The sequence below is a fragment of the Chinchilla lanigera genome, unplaced genomic scaffold, assembly GCF_000276665.1.
Source record: "Chinchilla lanigera isolate Chin_1 unplaced genomic scaffold, ChiLan1.0 scaffold00132, whole genome shotgun sequence".
NCBI classification, from domain to species: domain Eukaryota; kingdom Metazoa; phylum Chordata; class Mammalia; order Rodentia; family Chinchillidae; genus Chinchilla; species Chinchilla lanigera.
This window is the reverse complement of record NW_004955533.1, coordinates 2018190-2039681: the sequence shown is the minus strand read 5'-3', so window position 1 is coordinate 2039681 and position 21492 is coordinate 2018190. Positions and strand designations below refer to the sequence as shown.

General features: G+C 40.0%; 1 protein-coding gene across 2 annotated transcripts in view; it reads left to right on the top strand.

Annotated features, from left to right (window-relative positions):
* The window catches only part of Gabrg3 (gamma-aminobutyric acid (GABA) A receptor, gamma 3), a gene marked incomplete at its 5' end in the record, with an annotated part of 533703 nt that overhangs the window by 456196 nt on the left and 56015 nt on the right, over window positions 1-21492 (top strand). For both annotated transcript variants that reach the window (XM_013507696.1, XM_013507695.1), the window contains 1 exon segment: window positions 10926-11063. In XM_013507696.1, the coding sequence (XP_013363150.1) occupies window positions 10926-11063 (138 nt within the window).

Here is a 21492-nt window from a genome sequence, read left to right as displayed (position 1 = left end):
GTTAATGCTTATATTGTTTGATCAATTTTGCATGCCTATATCTGGTAATCTGAGCAACTACTTTGAAGATAACCATATGCAATGTAATAACCATTGTTAATTTCCTATCATCTTGTTTTGAAATTTTGCACCATTTTTATTGTTTCTTTTCTTTTTTCTCTTAAAACAAAACACACCCAACTCCCTTCCTTCTTGCTGCGAGGAAGTACATGACACCCACAACTCAAGGAAAGAGAGGCGTATTTGGGCTCATAGTTCACAGGTTTTAGAGCATAGGCGGCTGCCCCAAGGCAGAATGGAATGGCACAAGGGCATGGTGGGAGAGACCTGCTCATGGCACGGCAGACAGAATCTAGAGAGATCAAAAGAGGAGCTGTGAAGGGAGACAAACCCTTCCTGGGGAAGGACCCCGGGGACCTGCCATTTGACCAGATCCCACCTCCTCAGAGGAGCCAGCTGCTGTGTGCCCACAGTGCAGTTACACTGCAGACACGCGAGGCTTTGCGGCATGGTGGGCCTGCACGGTTCTGCCGCCTCCCAGAAGGGAGTGGGGGTCTGGCCTGCTGCGTTTGTCTCTTACAAGAGGCCCATCAGGAGGCTGACCCTCTGCTGTGCTCCTTCACACCCGTCAAAGGCTGAGACACTCTGAACCAGAGCACCATCACTCCTCCTTCATTTGTCAGTGGTTTGTCTGTTCTTAAAAATAAATACTTATTTAGCCTGAAATTCAGTCCATCCTTGAAAGAGAAGAAAGGCCTAATTCTTTCCTCTTACATAGGCGATTTCAGTGTCGTTTGTGTGGTACCAACCACCTTCCAGTTCTTTCTTCTGTTAAGTACAAGATTGAGTGCCTGTTTAGAGAGTTTGTGGTCCACCTTCTTCTTCTGTAAATTATTATTCATAGTGTTCACTTATTCCATTTTCCTTTTAGGTTTTTCATCTTATTTTTTCTTATACTTAGAAGTCATTTGTTAGTCTTTTTCTAAGCTGTTAAGAATGTTTTCTCCAATTGTTATTTTTCAGTTTTATTTTCCTTGTAGGGTTTTCTATTATCTTTTTTTGTCATGCTGTCTGTTAAATCATTTTTATGCTGATAGGTTTATAAAGATAAACTAATTGCTTCTGGATTTTAAATCATCTTTTAAAAGTCTTTCAAAATCCAGTGTTACAAAAATTCATATTTCTTTCTTTTATTCGTATTTCTTTTTATTAAGAATTCATGTTTCTTTCTCTTTCTCTGTCTCTCTGAAATGCATACCTCTGATCCATTTGAAACTTACTCTTGAATATTGCACAGGTTTGGCACTGAGTTTATCTTTTCCTCATGTGTCTCCCAGCGATCATGAATCTCTCCCTCATGCTGCAAAGTCAGGTTACTGCTCCCATCAGGAGCCGAACCGAAGAGAAGTCACATGTGTCTCATTTCTCTGCTCAGTCACACTGATGCACACTTGTGGTTAGTGTAAAGTCTTTTCTTTTTTGGCACCAGGAATTGAACTCAGGACCTTGTGCTTGCCAGGCAGGCACTTGTGCCACTAAGCTATATCCCCTGTCCCTAGAGTCTTTATAGTATTCAGTAACACACAAAAAGCGAGGCCCCCATTGTTTGTCTCCTGGCCATTTGCATTGTCTTTTCAAATAAAATTTATAATAAATTTGTCCAGAAACAGAAAAAGTAATGCTATTGAGATCAAAATTTATAATTTAACTTGAGGAGAATCAACCTCTTTATTTGGTTGAATTTCCCTCTGCAAGTATATGAAATCCAACCAGCATGGTGGTGCATTGCCATCATCCCAGCACTCAGGAGGCTGAGGCAAGAGGATCACCAGGAGTTTGAGACCACTCTGGATTACATAGTGAGTGAGTCCAAGGCCAACTTGAGCTACATAGTGAGACCCTGTCTCAAAAAAAAAAAAAAAAAAAAAGAGAGAGAGAAAACATGAAATGTCTTTCTATTTATTTAATTTATTTTGGCCCAAGAGTAATTTATGAACTTCCTTTCATAGAATTTGTATACTTTTAAGTTTATGCCAGGTATTTTATGATACATTTTTTAAATTATTTGCTCTATTTTTTTCCATTAATTCTTTTTTATCTTTTGTATACATAAGCATGTCTTCCTTTCCAATATGTGTACCTCTGATTGCTTTATTTTACTAGGAATCTATTAAATAAAATTTTACTCTGATGATAAATAATAGGAGAAATAATGGATATTAACTTATTTTCCATTTTTAAAGGAAAGGAAATTTTCTTTTTTCCTGTTAAGTTATTGGCTTTTAGGATCTCTATGAAATATCCTTTAAATTCTAGCTTATTGAGTGTTTTTAACACAATCGTACAGTATACTGCATTTTATCAAACTGCCTTTTACCTTCAGTGGAAATGAATATGAGGCAGGTTATAAACATGTATTTCTTCTCTTTCATTTCTGCATAAACCTTATTAAGCTCTACTATATCAAAAATAGCATGTGATGGAGTTTGTTAACTGACATCTTACATGAGGTTTACATCAACATTTGCAAATTAGATTGCTTTTCTTATGCATTCACTGTCGGGTGTATAGCATTCTTTTACTCCTACATGAAACATAAGTAGGTAGTTTTCCTCCATTTTCTACTCTCTGGACTGAGTGACATAGCACTGGCTATATCTGATTATTCACGTTCTGGTAGAATTTCCTGTAGAACCACCTAAGTTGGGTGCTTTCTCTTACATGTTCTTTCTTTGCAACCTGTTTTTCTGCTGTAAGACTTAAATTATTTTGAAAGGAAGCTTAAGAAGGAAATACTGCTGTCTTTGAGAATTAGATTCTGAAAAGTGAAATTGCAGGGCAATATGTTGCTCACCTTGAAATGGTGTTCTTTTAATCTGATTGTGTTAGAAGGAAGCTGAGCTTCCTGACAGACTGGGCCAGCTGCTGAGACTGTAAGTGGTTAGTCCAGAAGCCATTGCTGTTTTGACTTAATATGTTAACTGTCAAGCAGAGTAAGGTAGTTGTTCAGTTGTTACTTTTCCTCTTCTGAATGTCTAGTTTCTTGTATGTTATTACCTAAGAAAAAAAGAAACCATTTTCATTACAGGTAGATCAAATAAGTCAGTCTAAAAGTAAATAAGATTTATCTGATTTCCAAAATAATCTGCAATTATCATTAGGCCTGTAGTTTTTCTGGGTTACTTTAATAAATAGTATTCACAAACTGATAATTTATGTGCCCAGTGTCAGCTATTTTGTTATATGAGAAACACGAAGTAAACTAAGATATATATATATATGGGTCAAACACTTTTTGTCTACCATAGAGTTTTCTTAATATGTTTCTAACTTCAAATATTAAGAACCGCTTTGCTTTCTACCACAGAGGGGCTTGGAAACAGGTGTCTTCACCATAAGAGTCAGGGACTGGCCTGGAAAGCAGCCCCTCCCCCAAGGGCAATGTCAGGAACACCACAGTCTGAGGCAGGTGGATGGACAGACAGGACAAGGAATCTCCTCGGTGACATGGACACTTCATTTCCCTAGCCACAGGCATTTCTCTTGAAAAAGTTGGCCAGCAGTATTTTCCTGTTTTCCTCAATCTCAGTCTTTCTGTCTCTATCATACACACACACAACCTCACACACACACACACACACACACACACACACACACACACACACGCATGCACACACACACCAGTCCAGAAAAAAGGACTTGACTCAGTCATCTCAGAATGACTAACAGATTAACTACAAGAAGAAGCCTTCAGGGGAGCGTGGGGTGCTGTGCGCCTGAGTGAAGCTACTGAGGAAGCTGGGATGCTAGGGCTGCTCTAGCCAGGAGCCCGTGCCAGCCTGAGCAACGTGGAGAGCCCCACCTCAGAGAAAATAAACAAACCAACAAACCGTGAAACAATGAAACCGAATCTTGAGAATTTACCTGAACGTATTTTAAGGAAGTAGTGCTTAATCATAAACACAAAGATTAAAAAGTGAGTGCTGAGTTTCATATAAATACTTTAAAGTGTAGTATGTCAAACATATGACAGAAATGTCAGATAAAAGGAAGCAAAGGAGGTTGGGAAGCTCTCTGTACTGATACAGAATTCCCTGCCGAGAAGGGGAAGCTGCTGCCCAGAGCTTCAGAAGGTCCCTGCAAGTAGTTGTGAGGTTCCAGCTTCATTAGCATGGTGAGTGTCCACCTCTGCTATATAGATTCACTCCCCTGTGTGAGGGCTTATTGTTGGTTTTGGAGCTTTCTCAGGAGTAAGGAATGTTTTATAAAACTCCCCCCAAAATAAAATAGTTCATAGCAGATCTTTGGGACATATATGGAAGACAGGGTTTTGTGAAGCACTGTGAAGCACTGTTTTGTGAAGGACTGATAAGATTTATCTGATCACAGGGTTTTGTGAAGCACTGATAATCCTTATTAATGCTCTTTAGAAAGAACTAGTATTAGCCACATCTCCACAAAGACCCAAACAGTAGACAGTGAAAAGAAGTCACTTTCTGCTCCTTTCGGATGTGAGGGACTCAGGGATTCTGGAACTGAGGAGTCCTGAGGAAACTTTCCGCTCCTGAGGAAAATAGATTTAATGGTTGGTGTGCTCTTTGATAGAACATGTCTTTTGTTTTGATTTTGTTTGGTTTTTTACTTGTTTTCTGTGGTACTAAAGATTGAGCCCAGGGCCTCTGTCTTGGTTACTTTTCTCTCATTCTGAGACAAAATACCCAACACTGAAAATTAAGGAAAGAAAGGTTTATTTGGCTTCAGTTTGTGGAGGTTTCAGTCCATACTCAGCTGGCTCCAAGGCAGAGTAGCACATGGCAGAGGACAACCATTCATGGCGGTGGAAAACAGCAGAAAAAGCAAGAGCAAAAAGGGAGGAGCAGCAGGAGAGCAAGGCTCTTTCCCTCCCTTATATTGTATGCAGACTCCCTGCCCCAGGGCGGGTGTAGCACTCACACCCATTATCCCAGCATTGAACCATGGATCAATCATAAACTCTAGAATCCCACCCCATGACTGCACAAGGCTATGGGGGGACATCTAGACACAAACTATAACAGCCTTGAACATGCTAAGCAGCTACTATACCACTGGGCTATACCTCTAGCCCTACAATATGCATTTTTGAGGAAACTATGTTAAGAAACATGTATTTGGGGAACATAAAAATCTGAGGAACAAAGGGAGACCAATGCAATACAGAAGTGAGGCGATGGGTACTAGAGCCATGCAGAGAAAGGGGCTACTTTGGCTGTTTCAGAGATACATTTTTCAGTGTCTCTGTACCACACTTTTCTCTTGTATGAAATGGGGACAGAAATGCCTATGCCATTAAGGTTTTGTGGGTCTTCCCATGGAGAGAACTTCGGTATCTCATAAGGCACAGTGGCAGTTAGGGCAGCAGTATGATGTGGTACTGATTCTGGTGATGGTGGTGAGAGTGATGAAGGTAACACTGATGACTGTGATCTTGTTAGACAGTTTTGTTGTCACTGTGGCCAAATACTTAACATACACATCTTAAGAGAGGAAAGGTTTGATTTTGCACACAGGGTCAGAGGTTTCCCTCACAATTGGCTGGCTCCAAGGCAGAGACATTATCATGGAAGGGTGTAGGCAAATGCTGCTCACCGCATGCAGGCAGGACACAGAGAAAGAAGTAAAGAACCAATGAGAAGAGGGCTGGGAGTGAGACATCCCCTTCCCAGTATACCTCAGTAGCCTTCCTCACCTGGGTCCTCCTCCTCATGGTTTGTTCAGCTGTGAGCTAATCCAGGCATTACTCTGGGGATGAGGTTAGTGCACTTGGACCCAGCCATCTCACTAGGACCCACCTGTCAGTGATACTGCATTGGGGACCAAGCCCTCCATATGAGGGTCTTGAGTGGACACTTCATGTTTAATCCATAACAGTGACTATGGCAAAAGCTAGAGGGAAAGTCAGGCATTAAAGGAAATCTTGGGGCTAATCTTTGGCTGGCCGCTAAATTATAATAAACCCAGGGTAAGCAAAGGTGGGCAGGCTTAAAATGAAAATAATCAACAAAAGAGTTATCAAGGACTTAGTGATTACACAGTTCAGGGAATACAGCATCTACCAAGTCAGTCCAGAATAATTATGAGGAAAATGAACAGGAAGGAAAACATGAACAGAAAACCCAGGAACAGCAACAAACCCTGGACTGGAGGAAGAGATATGATACCACACTTTTCACATGTTTTTCCTAAAATGTCTGGTTCCCAAGAAAAAGTTTAAAAACTAGAAAGAAACAGAAAACTGTGCCACATACATGGGGGGGAAGCCTGCAATGGAAATTATCGTGGAAGAATCCCAGATGTTGAATTAGGAAAAGGCTTTAAATCAGCCAGTTTAAATATATTCAAAGAACTACAGGAAATTATGGTTTAAAAAGTTAAAGGAAATTAAAACAACTAGGTCTCACCAAACAGACAGTACATATCTGTGGAAAGATAGACATTTTGAATATGAACCCAGAAGAAGTTCTGGAGTTGGAACATACTATAACTGGGAGAAAAGCACTAGCTTGGCAGGCAGCAGAAGACAGCATCAGCAAATGTGAAGATCAGGCAGTACAGATTATCCAGTAAGAGGGATGAAATAGAAGGGGCTGGGGATTTAGCTCAGCGGCAAAGCGCCTGCCTGGCAAGCGCAAGGTCATGAGTTCGGTTCCCGGTACCGAGAAAAAAAAAAAAAAAAAAGAAAAAAAGAAAATGAATGAAGAAAAATACACAGAAACGCATATGCTTGTGGTGCATTGCAGAGAGTACAAACGGACACAAACACATCATGAAAGCCTTGAAGAAGAGCAGAGAAACAGGGCCAAAATTATTCAAAGAATAAATGGTCAAAATTTTGATAAAAACAATCTACAAATTCAAGAAGCCCAAGAAGCTCCAGTGAATTTAAAATAATTGACACCGATGTAATTATAGATGTCAGATAACAATGTTAACTAAGGGTTAAAAGACAGTTTTAAAAACAGCAGGACAAAAGAAACGCATCACTACCAAGGGAGTTGCAACATAATGAACAGCATGCTACTCATCAGAAAACATTGAGGCCGTAAGACTGTTAAGTGACATCCTCAAAGCACTGAACACAAATTTTGATCAACCAATCATTCTAACCTTGGTAAAATTTTCCTTCAAAATTATAGAAGAGAGTATCAAAAGACGTACAACATCCACATCAAAACGTGCATGGATATTAACAGCAACTTTTTCAGAGTTGACAAAAGGTAGAAGAAACCAAGATGTCCTTCAGTATGTGAATGGTTAAATAAAAAGTGGCACATTCGGATAATAGAATGTTATTTAGCACTAAAAGGAAATGAGAATTCAAGCCATGAAAAACCATGGAGGGAACCTAAATGCATTTTACTAATAAACCAATCAAAAATATCCTTATACTTTATGAATTAAGCTACATGACACTCTAGAAAGGCAAAATTATGGAGAAAGTAAAAGCATTGATGATTCCCAGGAGTGAAGTGGAGAAGGTGGGGCAAAAATGGGAAACAAAGAGAATAGGTAGAGAACAGGGTATTACAGAGGTAGATAAAGATTCTGGTGCGTTGTCCAAACCCAAATAATGTACAGTGGAGTAAGAGTGAGCCCTGATGTACACTAAGCACTATGGCGTGCACATGCTCTGCACTGTGGCCAGTGCTATGCCACGGTGGTCTCATCAGCTGTAACCGATGCACTGCTCTGGGGAGACCGCTGCTGTGGGGAAGGGTAAGCACGTGTGAGGCAGAGGGCCGCGGACACCTCTGAACCTTCCTTTCATTCCTCCCGGTACCTGCACTTGCTCCAAAGCAAAGTCACTTTTGAAAAGGACCTCTGGAGGACAGGGAGGATGGTTTCACAGCAGTGTAAACATCTTTAATCAAGCAGAACTGTACATTTAAAAGTGGTTACAATGGAAATTTTATATGATGTATGTGTTACCACAATAAGAATTGCTCCAAAACCAAAAAATAAAAAAAGAAAGAAAGGGGCTGGGGATTTAGCTCAGCGGCACAGGACCTGCCTGGCAAGCATGATGTCATGAGTTCAATTTCCGGTAGTGGAAAAAAAAAAAACAAAAAAGAATTGCTCCAAGAAAACAAATGAAGAGCCACAAAATAGGAGAAAATACCTGAAAAATCATGTATCTGATAAAGAACTTCTACCCAAATGCATAAATACCTCTTTAAAAGTCAACAATATGAAAACAACTCAGTTAAAAAATAAGCCAGAAATCTGAAGAGGCATAAGAAAATATACATATTGCCAACAAAACTGTGACAATATGCTAAATATTATCAGTTATTAGGGAAATGAAAATTAAAACAAGATACACACTTCACACCCACTATACTTATTACAGTTTAAAAGACAGATGTTAAAAAGTATTGGCCTGGAAGCAGAGAAACAAACCCCCGTACACCATAGTAGGATTTTAAAAATACATCCACTTCAGAAGATAGTCTAGCAGTTCCTTAAAATGTAAGCATAGAATTACTCAGGAACACTAAGTACATGTGAACAACTAAATCTTCTACATAAACATTCATAATAGCATTATTCATAATAGTGAAAAAGTAGACAACAAAAATGTTTAGCAGCTGATAGAATATAGTATATCTATAAAGTGTAAGATTATGTGGCAGTAGGTAGAAATGAAGCGTCAAAAAATGCTACAATATAAGTGAACCTTGAACACATTATTCTGAGTAAAAGAAGCCAAGAACAAAATATTACGTATTGTATGATTCCCTTTATGTAAAATATTCAAAACAGGCAAGTGTAGAGCCAGAAGATACATTAGTGGTTCCTCGGGACAAGATTGGAGGTAGCTGTGGGGAGGGGAAATAGCAGATGAGTCTAGTATTTCATTTCGGGGTGATAAAAATTTTGTAAATCTAGACTGTGTTGATAGTTTCACCACCACAAGAATACATTAAGAAACACTTAAGTGTGCATATTAAATGTAATAAATTTATGTATTTGAATTGCATCTCAGTAAAGTTATTTTTAAAAAATTGAAAAGGAATGTAGCATAAATACCCTTTCTAATTATGTCAGCTTATTGAGAATATAAATCAAATGGGACAGTGGCTAAAAGCCAAGTAAAATGTTTCAAGATTTAATAGGAAAGCTTCAGGCTAAGCCTGTGTGCCTGGAGCTCAACACTGTCAAATGGAGGTAGACAAGGCGTCCCTGCTATGTTGATCACAGCCTCACAGGGCAGTGCATAATCATGAAGCAGGATGCATGCCTGTGATCTGTATCGGTCTTTGAATGACATTATCAGACCAACAGTGTCAGGCAGAGAGGAGAGAACAATCAGCAGGGCAGATTGTATTTAAGAGTTTTACAAACTGATCCAAATGTTTACTCTTCAATGTTCAGCCACTTTATTAACATGTCTGCAAAAGCACATGTGCGTCGATGCAGTTGTTTTATATTCATGATAATCCATCAAGTGGTGTCAGGCATCATTGTCTACGTGGGTCAGTAAAGGCTAATAATGCCAGTGCTGCTGTGTGCTGCGTGACATCCTGAGGCATAGGCCTACTGTTGGGATTGAGGCATGTCCCATGGGGCCAACCTAGCTACAGAGCTTAAATATAGGACAGTATGAAGAAGGCAAATGCACCGGGTCAGCCCTCCAGCACAGAGTAAATGGTGCACTCCCAAACATGGCTCAGAAGTGTAAGTGCAGCTGGGGAAGCACACACCTGGCCAATATCTGACTTAGGCTTAGGGAGTCATGAGTCATGGCGCAGCATGGGTGGGGCCAAGGTACCAGTCGTGACGCCCTGGCGGTAGGCACATCACTACTGGGCCTCCAGCCGCAGAAGCACCAGGATCTTTCTTCCTGAAGTAATTAACAGTATGGGAACTGGTCTCTCAAAGAAGCCAGAGTTTGTTCCTCAAAAGTGGGAATTGATATCAGAGCAGTACAGTCTTAGTCAGTTGTCCAGCCCTATAACAAAACTGAACAATGCATAAAGAGAAAGAATTTATCTTACAGTTCTGGAGGTCCATGAGCATGGCCTCAGCATTCGTTCAGCCTCTAGTGAGGTCCTCACGCTTCTTTATATCATGATGGGAAGGTGGAAAGGGGAAAGGGAACATGAGGAAGGAGCATGTGGAAAGGAACAACAGAGGGCACCCACTTGCTACAACCTGCTTTTGTGTCATTAATCCTGTCCTTGATACGGATTCACCCCCCTGAACCCTAACCCCTCTTGAGAGGATGGGCCCAGTCTCCCAAGAAGGACATTAATCTGTTCATGAGGGTGTTGCTCCCACGACCCCCACCCGACCCCAGGCAGCTGTGGTAAAGTTCCCATTGCTTCTCGGCACTGTCGCACTGCAGACCAAGCTTCCAGCACGTGACCCTTGGAGGACACATCACATCCCAAGTACAACAGGGACTAAGCCAGCTGGTTTCTTGAGTCATGGAGTGAAGACCTGATTAAATTCATCATTCCTGATATCTAGTTGCACGAACTTCTAGGGAAGGGTGGGAGGTGTGATGAATATAGGCAGAGAGTTACGTCTGTATGAAAAGGACCTTGTGTCCAGGAGCGAGTGAGATGCTGACAAGCACCTCCCCTCTGGGCGGCACAGCTGCAGGTGCAGCTCAGCGCTTCAAGGATTAAAAATTAATGGGTCAGTGGTCCCTACACACTGCGTCCATCGTGACACTGGTCAGGTTTCCTGGTGATGAACATTTGCAGCTGGATTGAGAGGCCTTTGCCCTTTCACTGTGGAGTTTCTGTGTCTCTAAGGAACATTCTGGAGAACCAATATGGCCTACGGTTTCAAGTCTTATTGAAGATCAGAATTAGAGTTTTTACATTAATGATGTATGAGCCTATCTCCACGTGCTAATATTTGTTCTGTATTTTCAGATGGTTACCCCAAGGAAGAAATGATTTACAGATGGAGAAAAAATTCAGTGGAGGCAGCTGATCAGAAATCTTGGCGGCTTTATCAGTTTGACTTCATGGGCCTCAGAAACACCACAGAAATTGTGACAACATCTGCAGGTAGGAACTTAGAACTTAGAACTTAGAACTTAGAACTTAGAAGTGTGGCTCTCAAAGGAACATTTTTTTAAAGTTTTTTTTCTCCCTGACGTCTAAGGCTACATATAGTTACAGTGCCGATGTAGAATTTTTTCATGTATATTCTTTTAATAATTATAATAGAGCAACCATGATACACAAGTGATATTTGGGACAAAACAACTGAAGCAAGAGTAAAAATATCTTTAAAACATTTCAGTTGAGATAAGGGAATAATTAGAATTAATTTATTTTTTAGTCAAGACTGCATTGTGTACATAAATTTAGGTAGGTTTACACACTACTGACTATATTTATAAGCAAATTTTAGATAGATAGGTAGATATGCAAATTTTAATAATGGTGTGAGTTCTACAACTTCCCACATGTAACATAAGACTATTATGAAAATATTATTGAAAACTGACAAATAGAGAGCCAGTGTGAAATGTCCTTTGAATTTTAATTTCTAATTTCTTCCTTTTCTTTTTTCTTCCTTTGCTTTTACCCTAAGACTTATCTTAAATTTTGAATTTCTTTTTCAACAGATTGAACACAATAATTAACTGCAAAATTGATTTTATTGAGTGGTTATTTACACATATAATAAAACATATAATTAGATGAAAAATGATACTTTGCCTATTACTATACTGTTATAATGTATAGACATATTTTATCATGTGTTAATATATGGATAAGTTTTTCATTTTGCTTTTTTTCTTTTAAAAATGTATGTATTCTTATGGTCTACTATTTGTAACTGATTTTATTCCAGTGGTGAGGGTGTAGATGGGGACTAGCATCAACGTGTCTACTGATCTTACCATTTGTTAATATGAAGAACTTGTTGCCTCTTAAATTTCTGTAATAGTTTATTGCAATGATGACTATATTGAGAAGTCAGCTTTTATAATTAATTGCACAGAGATTTAGATGGCACTCTCAATTCTTGATAGAACTGCAAAACAGAGCCATTTACGCATCAAGACGGACCCTGTGAAAGCTACCTAATAAAATCAGAAAAACCAAAGACTCCCTGTGGTGTCATGGTGGCAGAAATGAAAAGCGGGGTCTGTGTGCAGACATTAAAACAGTAAAAGAGCATCATTTACTCAAGTGAACGGAGAGGGCAGCAGCAAGGCAAATGCTGTGGCAAAGCCATGGTCCCAGTCCGAGTTGCCCACATTAATATCTAGTTCCACCTCCTGGGAGGCTGGAAAACACCAATGGACCGTGGCACCATGTGGCTGACTAAGCAGTGAGGACTGACCTAGCATCTAAATGCCAGATGTAGAGATCACTCTTCCAATCCTGCTGCTCTCTGCAAGAAAATGTTCAACAAAGGAAATGTAAAGCCAAGTTGAATACGACTGGATCCAGGGCTTTGAAACTAGAGAAATACTGAAGGAGGAAGTTGAGGTGACCATGGGAACAAGGAGTACAAGTGTTGTTATGACCCATAGAGACAGTATAGTGAATCTAAGTTTATGCTCTTTGAATACCTTACAACCATAAACTTTTATATAATTTGTGTCATAACCAAAGCCCTCTTTTGTATGATTATACTTGAAGGTAAACATCCTTTGGAGGATTTTTATAAATCCAGTTCGTGTGTCCGTGACTGAATTAATGTGTGGCTAGCTACCAGTGATCCTGTAATCACAACATTGACACAGCAGTGCTAACAGGAGGATAGTACCCCGTTGTTGGCTCAACCTATATCGTGTGAACCAAGAAATGTATTTGTTAGTGCTACAATATGTTTGTAAGAAAAGTAAAATGTGCAGTCTGCTGTTTATGTTAGACAGATTCCCATGCCTGTGACAAATACCTGAGATAAGCAACTTATAGAGGTAAATGGTTTGCTTTGGCTCACAGCTTCAGAGATTTCAGTCTGCTCTCAGTTGTTCCCACTTGGGGCCTGTGGTAGGGTAGCACGGTGCAGCAGGAGCGCGGTAGAGCAAAGCTGCTTTCTTCATGACTGGGAAACACAAGAGAAAGGAAGGAAGAGCTGGGATCCCACTATCGCCCTCCGAGGCATGCTCCCAGGGACCTGAAGTCCTCCCACTGAGCCCACCTCTTAGGGGTTCCTCAGCCATCCCATAGCACCACTCAGGGTAGTAGACCTTCGATACATGGAACTTGGGGAACATTCCAGGTGCAAACTGTCACATTCTTTTAGGTTATTTTGTTGTTTGATAATCATGTTCTCGATGATGTCATATCTCTAAGTATGAAAAACAAACACTTTTCTTGCAAAAGTTCACCTCCTGGTAGAAAACAGTTGTCTTTCATAAACTTAATATCAGCCCAATTCATATAAGTTTCTTGTCATTTCCTGCTAACATTCATAGCTCTATAATATCTCCCAAAGAGGCCTTCTAAATGTCATTTTAGTTTGGAGTTCTGACCCCTCTTACTAAGGGAATCCCCAGATAGCACCTTCCTCTCTGTTAGAAAAATAAAGCTAATATGACACATCTCCAGACCTGACTGATCTGAAAAAGAGGTTCTGGGAACCCTTTACTACCCTAAAACAGCTTCATGATAAGTCTCTAACTCTGTCTTGTTGACAAACTTTTTCATAATCCTTTAAAAGTAAATAAGACATTTTTAGGATACACATTCTGTTATTCATTTATCCAGAGTCCAGTTTTCAGAGGGAAAACTTACGTCTCTTGTCATGATGGCTTACCACAGAAGCATCAAGCATGAACAAAATATTTTCTGTGTTTTAACTGTGCAGCATTTCTGTGGAATTAAGTTAAAGTATGTTGGGAGAGGGGTGGCTAGAACCCACAAACACAAGAAATCAGGCTGCACCTACAACTGGAGTGGGTTGTTCTGTGTGTGTTTTTCTGGCTACACCCTCCATAAGGTAGGTCACCAGCTAAGACTGTGTAATGAATATTCATGGGATGCAATTGCTTGCTAAACCTGGCTGCTGTTTTCACAAAGGAGAGGATCATGCTTGGTGTTCTATCATTGTAGAAGATCCCCATCAGACAAATGTCTTTTTATAGACAAATATTCTTCCTTATTTTCAATTTCCTAACATAAAATTATGGTGAAGGAAATAATATATACAGTTGCTCCTCGATATCTTCAGGGGATTATGTCCAGGACCCCCAGAAAAGCTCAGATCCATGGACATGCGCATCCTTCATGGTATAGCATTTGCTTACATTCCATGCACGTCCTGTTTTAAATCATCTCTATATTATTTACAACACAGAATGCACTGTGAATGCTGTGCAAATAGGGGTCATATGTCATTGTTCATACTATGTTGTTTGTTACACTATATTGTATTATATTATATAAGATAGAAGTATTGTTCCTTAGAGGCTATATTAGTCACTTTCCCTCTGCTGACACAAAATACCCAACACCTATAATTTAAAGGAGGAGGGTTTTATTTTGGTCCATGGTTTCAGTCCATGTTGGCTGGATCCTAAGCAAAAACACCATGGTAGAAGGCATGATGGAGGAAAGGTGTTTAACCTGTTAGAGCTAGGAAGCAGAGAGAGGGAGACAGACAGACAGACAGACAGAGGAGGAGGAGCCAAGGACAGGAATACACCCTGCTAGGCTACCCCTCCAGTGAGCTGCCTTCTCTGGTTGGACTTCACTTCCTAAAACGCATTCAGTTCTGAACTCATCAGTGAATGAGCATAGCACCCTCATGGGCCAGTCACCTTCCAGAGGCCCCATTTCCAAACACATGAGAGTTTTGGGGAACATTTTAGATCAAAACTATAATGTCCCATCCCTGTGCCTCCAAAGGCTCATGTCCATCTCATTGTACAAAATATGTGTAGACTGTCTCTAAGACTCACCAAAGTCTTAATTCCAGCATTGTTGAGAAGTTCAAGTCTGAAGGATTCTCCTAATGCACATTCTTTAGCTGTGAGCCTCTGTAAAAATAAAAGAGAAAGTTCAATACTTCGAACATACAGTGGCGCAGGGTAAACATTCCCATTCCAAAAGGGAGGGTAGAAAAGAATGGGACCAGCGCAAAACTGAAGTCCTGCAGGGTAAATATTAAATCTTACAACTCCACGTTCAGCACTCAGTGCTGTTTGGAGATGAGAACTCCACAGGACTTACACAGCCCCACACTCTGGCCTTGCCAGTTGCAACCCACATGGCATCTCTATTGCACTGGATCTTCTCTCTGCCTGTGTGTGATTTTTCTGAGCAGACATTTTACATTCCTGCTATCTACAACTTCTTGGGCTCTCCACTGTACCTTTGACTTCACTCTCATAGCTTCATGCATCAAACTGTCAGGGGCACCCTGCCTGGCCTTCTTATAATATATGGATGGAAACCTCTGTGACCCTACAACTCCTGCATTCCACATGCCTCAAAAGCCAGCAGCATGTACTTAATGCCAAGGTCAGCCACTAGTAGTAGTAGCTGGGTCCCCTTGGACCATGGCTCCACTGACCTCTGAGAATGAGTGGCTGAACTCTAGGAAATACCTTTTTAGGCAGCTTTATATAAGCTTGTATGATCTTGGATTTTTCTTCTCAAGCAAAGGTTTATACTTTTACACCTTTGAGCCTTTAATGGGCAAGATGTTTATGATTCCTGAGATGATGTCAAGCCATTTTTGCTATTGTCCTGATGAAAAATATTTGTTTCTTCTTAATGCTAATCCTTTCAGCAAATGTACTAGCTGTGGCCCCTACTTTATAGGTGCTATCTTTCTAGCCAAACTGCAAATTTTTAAAACCATGCCATAGCCTGGGTGCCGGACTGTCTGAAAATTTCCTCCATTGTATTAACTGGTTCACCATCTTTAAATTCAGCCTCACACAATGTGTTATATAGTGGGCAACTGTAGACAAGCTCCTTTCTAGAATGTAATACCAATGGTCTTTAGTCCAAGTTCCAATACAGATCTCATTATAATCTGAAACCTCATGAGCCTGGCCTTTTCTCTCTATATTCCTGTTAGCGTTCTGGTCTTCTGAACTCTGACTAGAATTTTCTAGCACTCTTGGTTTATACTGTTCTAGAGCTTTTCTAGCTGGCATCTCTAAACCTTGCCCCGCTCCTCCCACAAGTCAGTTCTGAAGGTGATTACACCACATGGTCAACTGTTAGTCACAACAATGTGCCTATTTCTTTAGTAACAAAATCTTAGTCAATTTCCCTTCACTGGGACTCTCCCTCCACTTTCCCTTCACTGCAGTGTCAAGCAGGCGAAGTTTATTTTGGCTCACAGTTTATTTTGGCTAACTAGTTCTAAGATAGAAACAGCACAGAGCAGCATGGTGGAAGAAAGGTACTCAGCATGGGGAAACTGGGAAGCAGAGAGAGGAGGAGCCAGGAGCAAGAATACACCCTTCTAAATTATGCCACCAGTAGCCCATTTCTTCTGACCAGTCCCTCTGCGTAGTAGTGTATTCAGGTATCAACTCAGCAGTAAATGAGTAGAGCACCATTGTGATCCAGTCACGTGACAGAAGTCCCCCACCCCCGCCCCGTGAACAGATGAGACTTTGGAGGAACATTTTAGAACTAATCCAAAGCACAGGCACAGCACTTCACTGAGGCTTCTTGATCTGAATGTTTGTGATGATGCTGATAATGCAGATAAGGAGGACCAGTTCTGCTCACATAATCCCTCTCTTCCAAGAAGAAAGCATTGACAGCACTAACTGATTCACAATCATTGTGAAGTTTATAGAGAATGTATATTATTATTCCATGTTACTAGTTCTTTATAAATAATTCTACTAGGGGACTTGTTCTTTAAATAGAAAAACACTGAAAGCTGCAGAATTCTGAGCCTTCAAGTCCATCAACAGCACCAGACCCTTTGGGGTGGACTGCCTTCATGATCACCTGTTGTCATCCTCTCCACGGTCATCACTCTAGGCTGTCTTTTGGACATGACCCTAGTAATCAGTTTTATTTGGCTGGTCCTACCTTTCTCTGTTAAGATAAAAAGTATAAAAATTATTTATATTCTTGTCAATGCCAAAGGATGGATACAGAGAAAACCACTGCCCTGCTGAAGACCAAAAGCAGAAGTATGTCTTTAAACATCTAGAGAAAAAAAGACACATTACCTTCCCAGGAACAAAATTAATGTGAATGCTTAACTTTTCACCAGGATTTCATGGCAACCAGAAGACAATGGAGTTCAAATTGTGCAAAGAAACAGATACATTTATTTCATGTCCAACAAGATAGCCAATAAAATAAGACCAAGTAATGTGTTCAGATTCATGGAGAGTAGGGAGAGAGAGCTTAATCATATAATCTCTACAGCAAGCTGTTTCTCCTTCTTGTCAAAAGCCTTTAAGGATTACTAATCATGACCAGACACCATGGCTGAACAGAGAAGAACCTTCTTCAGAACTACTCAGAGAAATTCACCTAAAACACAGGTAATTGGAAGAAAAGGGAGGAACATACTGAAAATAAAATCAGTCTGACATAAGGGACTAATAGATCAAGAAAAACAAAGATAAAGGACTGGATAAAGTGGCCGGCCAGCCCACATAGATGCCTGGGGTCACTGGACTGTGATGACTGCCCACCACACTTGGAATCTTGAAAGAAGGAAAGAAAAGGATACACTAAAATAGTGTGGATAAATCAAGCCATACAAGATAGATTTGGGGTATCAGGTCCCCTGATGCTTCTGCCTTCCTCCAAACAGAGGACTTTGTGATGCAGACACAACTACCAACCCAACCAGCCACCTTATCTTTGACAAAGAGGCCACGGACATTCACTGGAAGAAAGATAGCCTCTTTAAAAAATGTTGTTGGAAAAACTGGCACTCTATATGCCAAAGACTAAAACTAGACCTATGTCTATCACCGTGCATTAAAGTCAAAATTGAATTAAAAATCTAAATATTAAAAAAGAAACACTAAATTTACTGGAAGAGAAAGTAGATAGAAATCTTGAAGAGACTTGAGGAGCAAAACCCAGTCTGCATGGAAAACATTTCAAAGAATCAACAACTGGGATCTCATCTTATTAAAAAGCTTTTGCATAGCAAAAGAAATCACCAACAGAGTTAAAAGACAATCCACAGAGTGAGAAAAATTTTAGCCAAATGTCCCTCAGTTGAAGGACTTCTATCTAGAACATATAAAGACTTTTTAAAATCAGGACCCTAAAATTCAAAGACCCAATCCAAAAATGGGTTTCTGAGATGAATACACACCTCTCAGATGAAGAAATACAAATGGCAAATAAATATATGAAAAAATGTTCATCACTGGTCATTTGAGATTTGCAAGTTAAAACACCACTGAGATTCCATCTCACCCCAGAAAGAATTGGTATTATGAAGAAATCGACGAATAATACATGCTGATAGGGCTGTGCGGTAAAGGAGGTCCTTCTTCACTGTTGGTGGGAATGTATTCTGGTAAAGCCACTGTGGAAATCAAAGTGGAGATTCCTCAGAAACCTAGAATTAGAAGTCCAATTTGACCCAGCTAGTCCCCTTCTGGGTATCTCCCCTGAAGAATTAAAATCATACCCCAGCAGTATATGTTCATCCATGTTTATAGCAGCACAATTTGTAACAGCTAAATCTTGGAAACAACCCAAATGTCCATCAACCAAGGAATGGGTAAAAAGGATGTAGTATTTTATTCAATGGAGTAGTACTCCACCATGAAGGATAAACTTGAGACTTGAGACCATACTCTTAAGTGAAATAAACCAGATTCACATGTGTAAAAACTGTATCCCTGGTGTGAGAACCTGAAAGAGTAAATAAAATCTAAAATGTACAATAAATATTGTGAAATGGGAAAAAATTATTCAAAAGGAAAAGAGAACTAGGATGGGTAAATGGGGAAAGGACAGTAGAGAAAAGGGAAAAATGCAAGTCAGTTATACTATTAGGGTCTCTTAGTTCATTCAAAGGAAGGTTTGAGCTAATATCGATTGAAGAAATTTTTATGCCCGTATCTTGTACCTCGAGCAACTACTTTAAACATAACAACATGTAATGTATTAACTATTGTTATTATCCTATTTTTATTATGAAATTATGTTTTATCTTTTTTCCAAAAAAAATTTTAAAGCCTTTAGTGTGTTTACATGTTAAGGTATTTCTTTGCCATATCAGGGCAGCCCAAAATGTCCATCTGAACTTGAATCCACTGCCTGAAATAATATGGGAATCATACAGCCCATTTTTTTGTTCTGAGTGTTAAGCCATCCACAGCAAGCTTTGTGAGATAGAGCCATACTGATGTGAAGCTTAGTTTGCAGTAGGCATAGTTATGACAAGCCTGGGGTGCGTCTGAGGCAGGATCAGAGGTTCCCTTGCAGTGGCTTTGTAGCAGGAGAGTCCTCAAAAAGACCCCCTGACATCTGATGATAAGATCAAGGCAGAAGCCTGAGGCCCAAGAGTAATTGCAGTACTAATTTTTCTCCTAGAGCCTTTTTCCTTGCAAGACCCCACATAGGCTCCCTGAGAGAGCTGAGCTGTTACAGTCAAAGCACCCAGGAGTAAGCTGCTCTTCCATGGCCTGAGCAAACACTGAACAGCTTGATATACACATCTGATATTTTTGAAGTTGATTTCAAGCTTTAAATTTGGCAGCAACTGTAAGTTCATGCTGTAAAACCCAGAAATCATTCTGTGTATGAAGTTTTAGATCATATCGGTGTTCAACATTCCAACTAATTGTAAAAAATATTATCCTTCCCTTCCCGCAAAGGAGAGTAAGCACACACAGGAAGAACCTGGGCGCTGGGCTGAGACTGCGCACACGGGCAACACCTCCATGACCTCCAGCAGTGCCTGTGTCCCACCCACACTCTTCTCAGAAATGAGAGGGAATTGCTTTCTCTTTCATGTGGCTGTCATGCATTTGCGTGGAATAACATGTGCCAAGCTCATAATTGCCTTCCTTGAATAGAAACTTATCTCTTATTATTGCCTTAATGCACTTTCTGTGAGGGAGAATGGAGATATTTACATATTGGCCCTTTTTGGTTAGTAGTCCGTTAAATTGGTGGCTAGCATTTTATTCATTGAGACGTGTTTCAGCAGGCAACTGAAATGAAATTTATATCTTGACTGAATAGAAATATACGTTTAAAATAGCTCCTGTAGAAGAAAATCTAAAAGTAGTTTCTTCTTGACTTTTTTATCATATTTGTCTGAATTCAGTCTGGGTAATAAATCAGTCTGGGTTTTAGTCATCATTCTAAAAGTAGCGGCAGTATCTTTGTTCCCAAGATTGAGTGAAAAGTCTTTCAAGCTCATTGTGAGTCATGCTCCATCTCTAATTCAGAGGAAAAATGTGGGAAAACTTCTGTTTGGTTTCCCCTAGGAAACTTGAAATCATATCTGGATATATCTGTTCTTTTTTTAATCAATTCCTTCTGCTGTGGGATCTTAAATATAACATTTATATATAACACATACATTATTTTGTAGTCATCATTTGATTCTCATTCTACACTTTGAGAAAGGTAGGACATGTCGGTATCTTTATCTACAGGTGAAGTACTGAATCTGAGGAGATTTCAGGCAGGGCCTAGCAACACACCCAGAATGTGCTACATCAGCCTCTCGTTACAAGGCCAGTGGTGCTTCCATGCACCACTGCTAGGAAGACTTCATCTTCTTCCTGAAGCTGACTTTATTTTCAGCAGGGCTTATTTTCTCTAGTCCAGTGTTGCATTGTGATGTTTAAAATGTCCTTGGTATATTCATTGGCTCAGATAATATTTGCTATTTTTCCCGTTATGGAGTTGCCTCCAATCATTCCATTAGAAGAAATGTCTTAAATCTGTACACGGACGTAGAGTATGATCATTTACGATTACTGTTCTAGTCTGTATCTTTATCACCAAGGCCTCTATGTTAAAGGATTGGTGCCCAAGGAGTCGCTGTCAGGAGGTGAGAGGACCTTTGAGAGATGGGGCCACCGAAAGGTCTCTGTTCACTGGTAGAGTGCTGCTACAGAGGCCTGGGCGACCCTGGCCTCTTCCTTTCTTTTGTTCCCTGGGCATGAGGTGAACAGTTTTTCTCTACCACACACTGCCACAAACCCAAAGCAAGAGAGCCCAGCTAACAGGAATTGGATGTTCTGAAACTGTTCTCCAAGGTAAACCTTTTCTATTTACAAGTTGATTATCTCTGGTATTTCTCATAATAGTGGAAACCTGACTATATGGTTATCTGTAAAATTACATTATTAATAAGACTTAAGGCTCTGGCAAGTATCTCTCTACAGTAGTCTCACTTTTGAGATGCTCTCAAACATTCCTTACTGTGCATATACTTTGTGTGTGTGTGTGTGTGTGTGTGTGTGTGTGTGTGTGTGTGATTTATCACATTGCCTTTCTTTGCTTTTTTTTAATTTTTATTTTAAAGAAAATAGTAAAACAAAAAAAGCACATA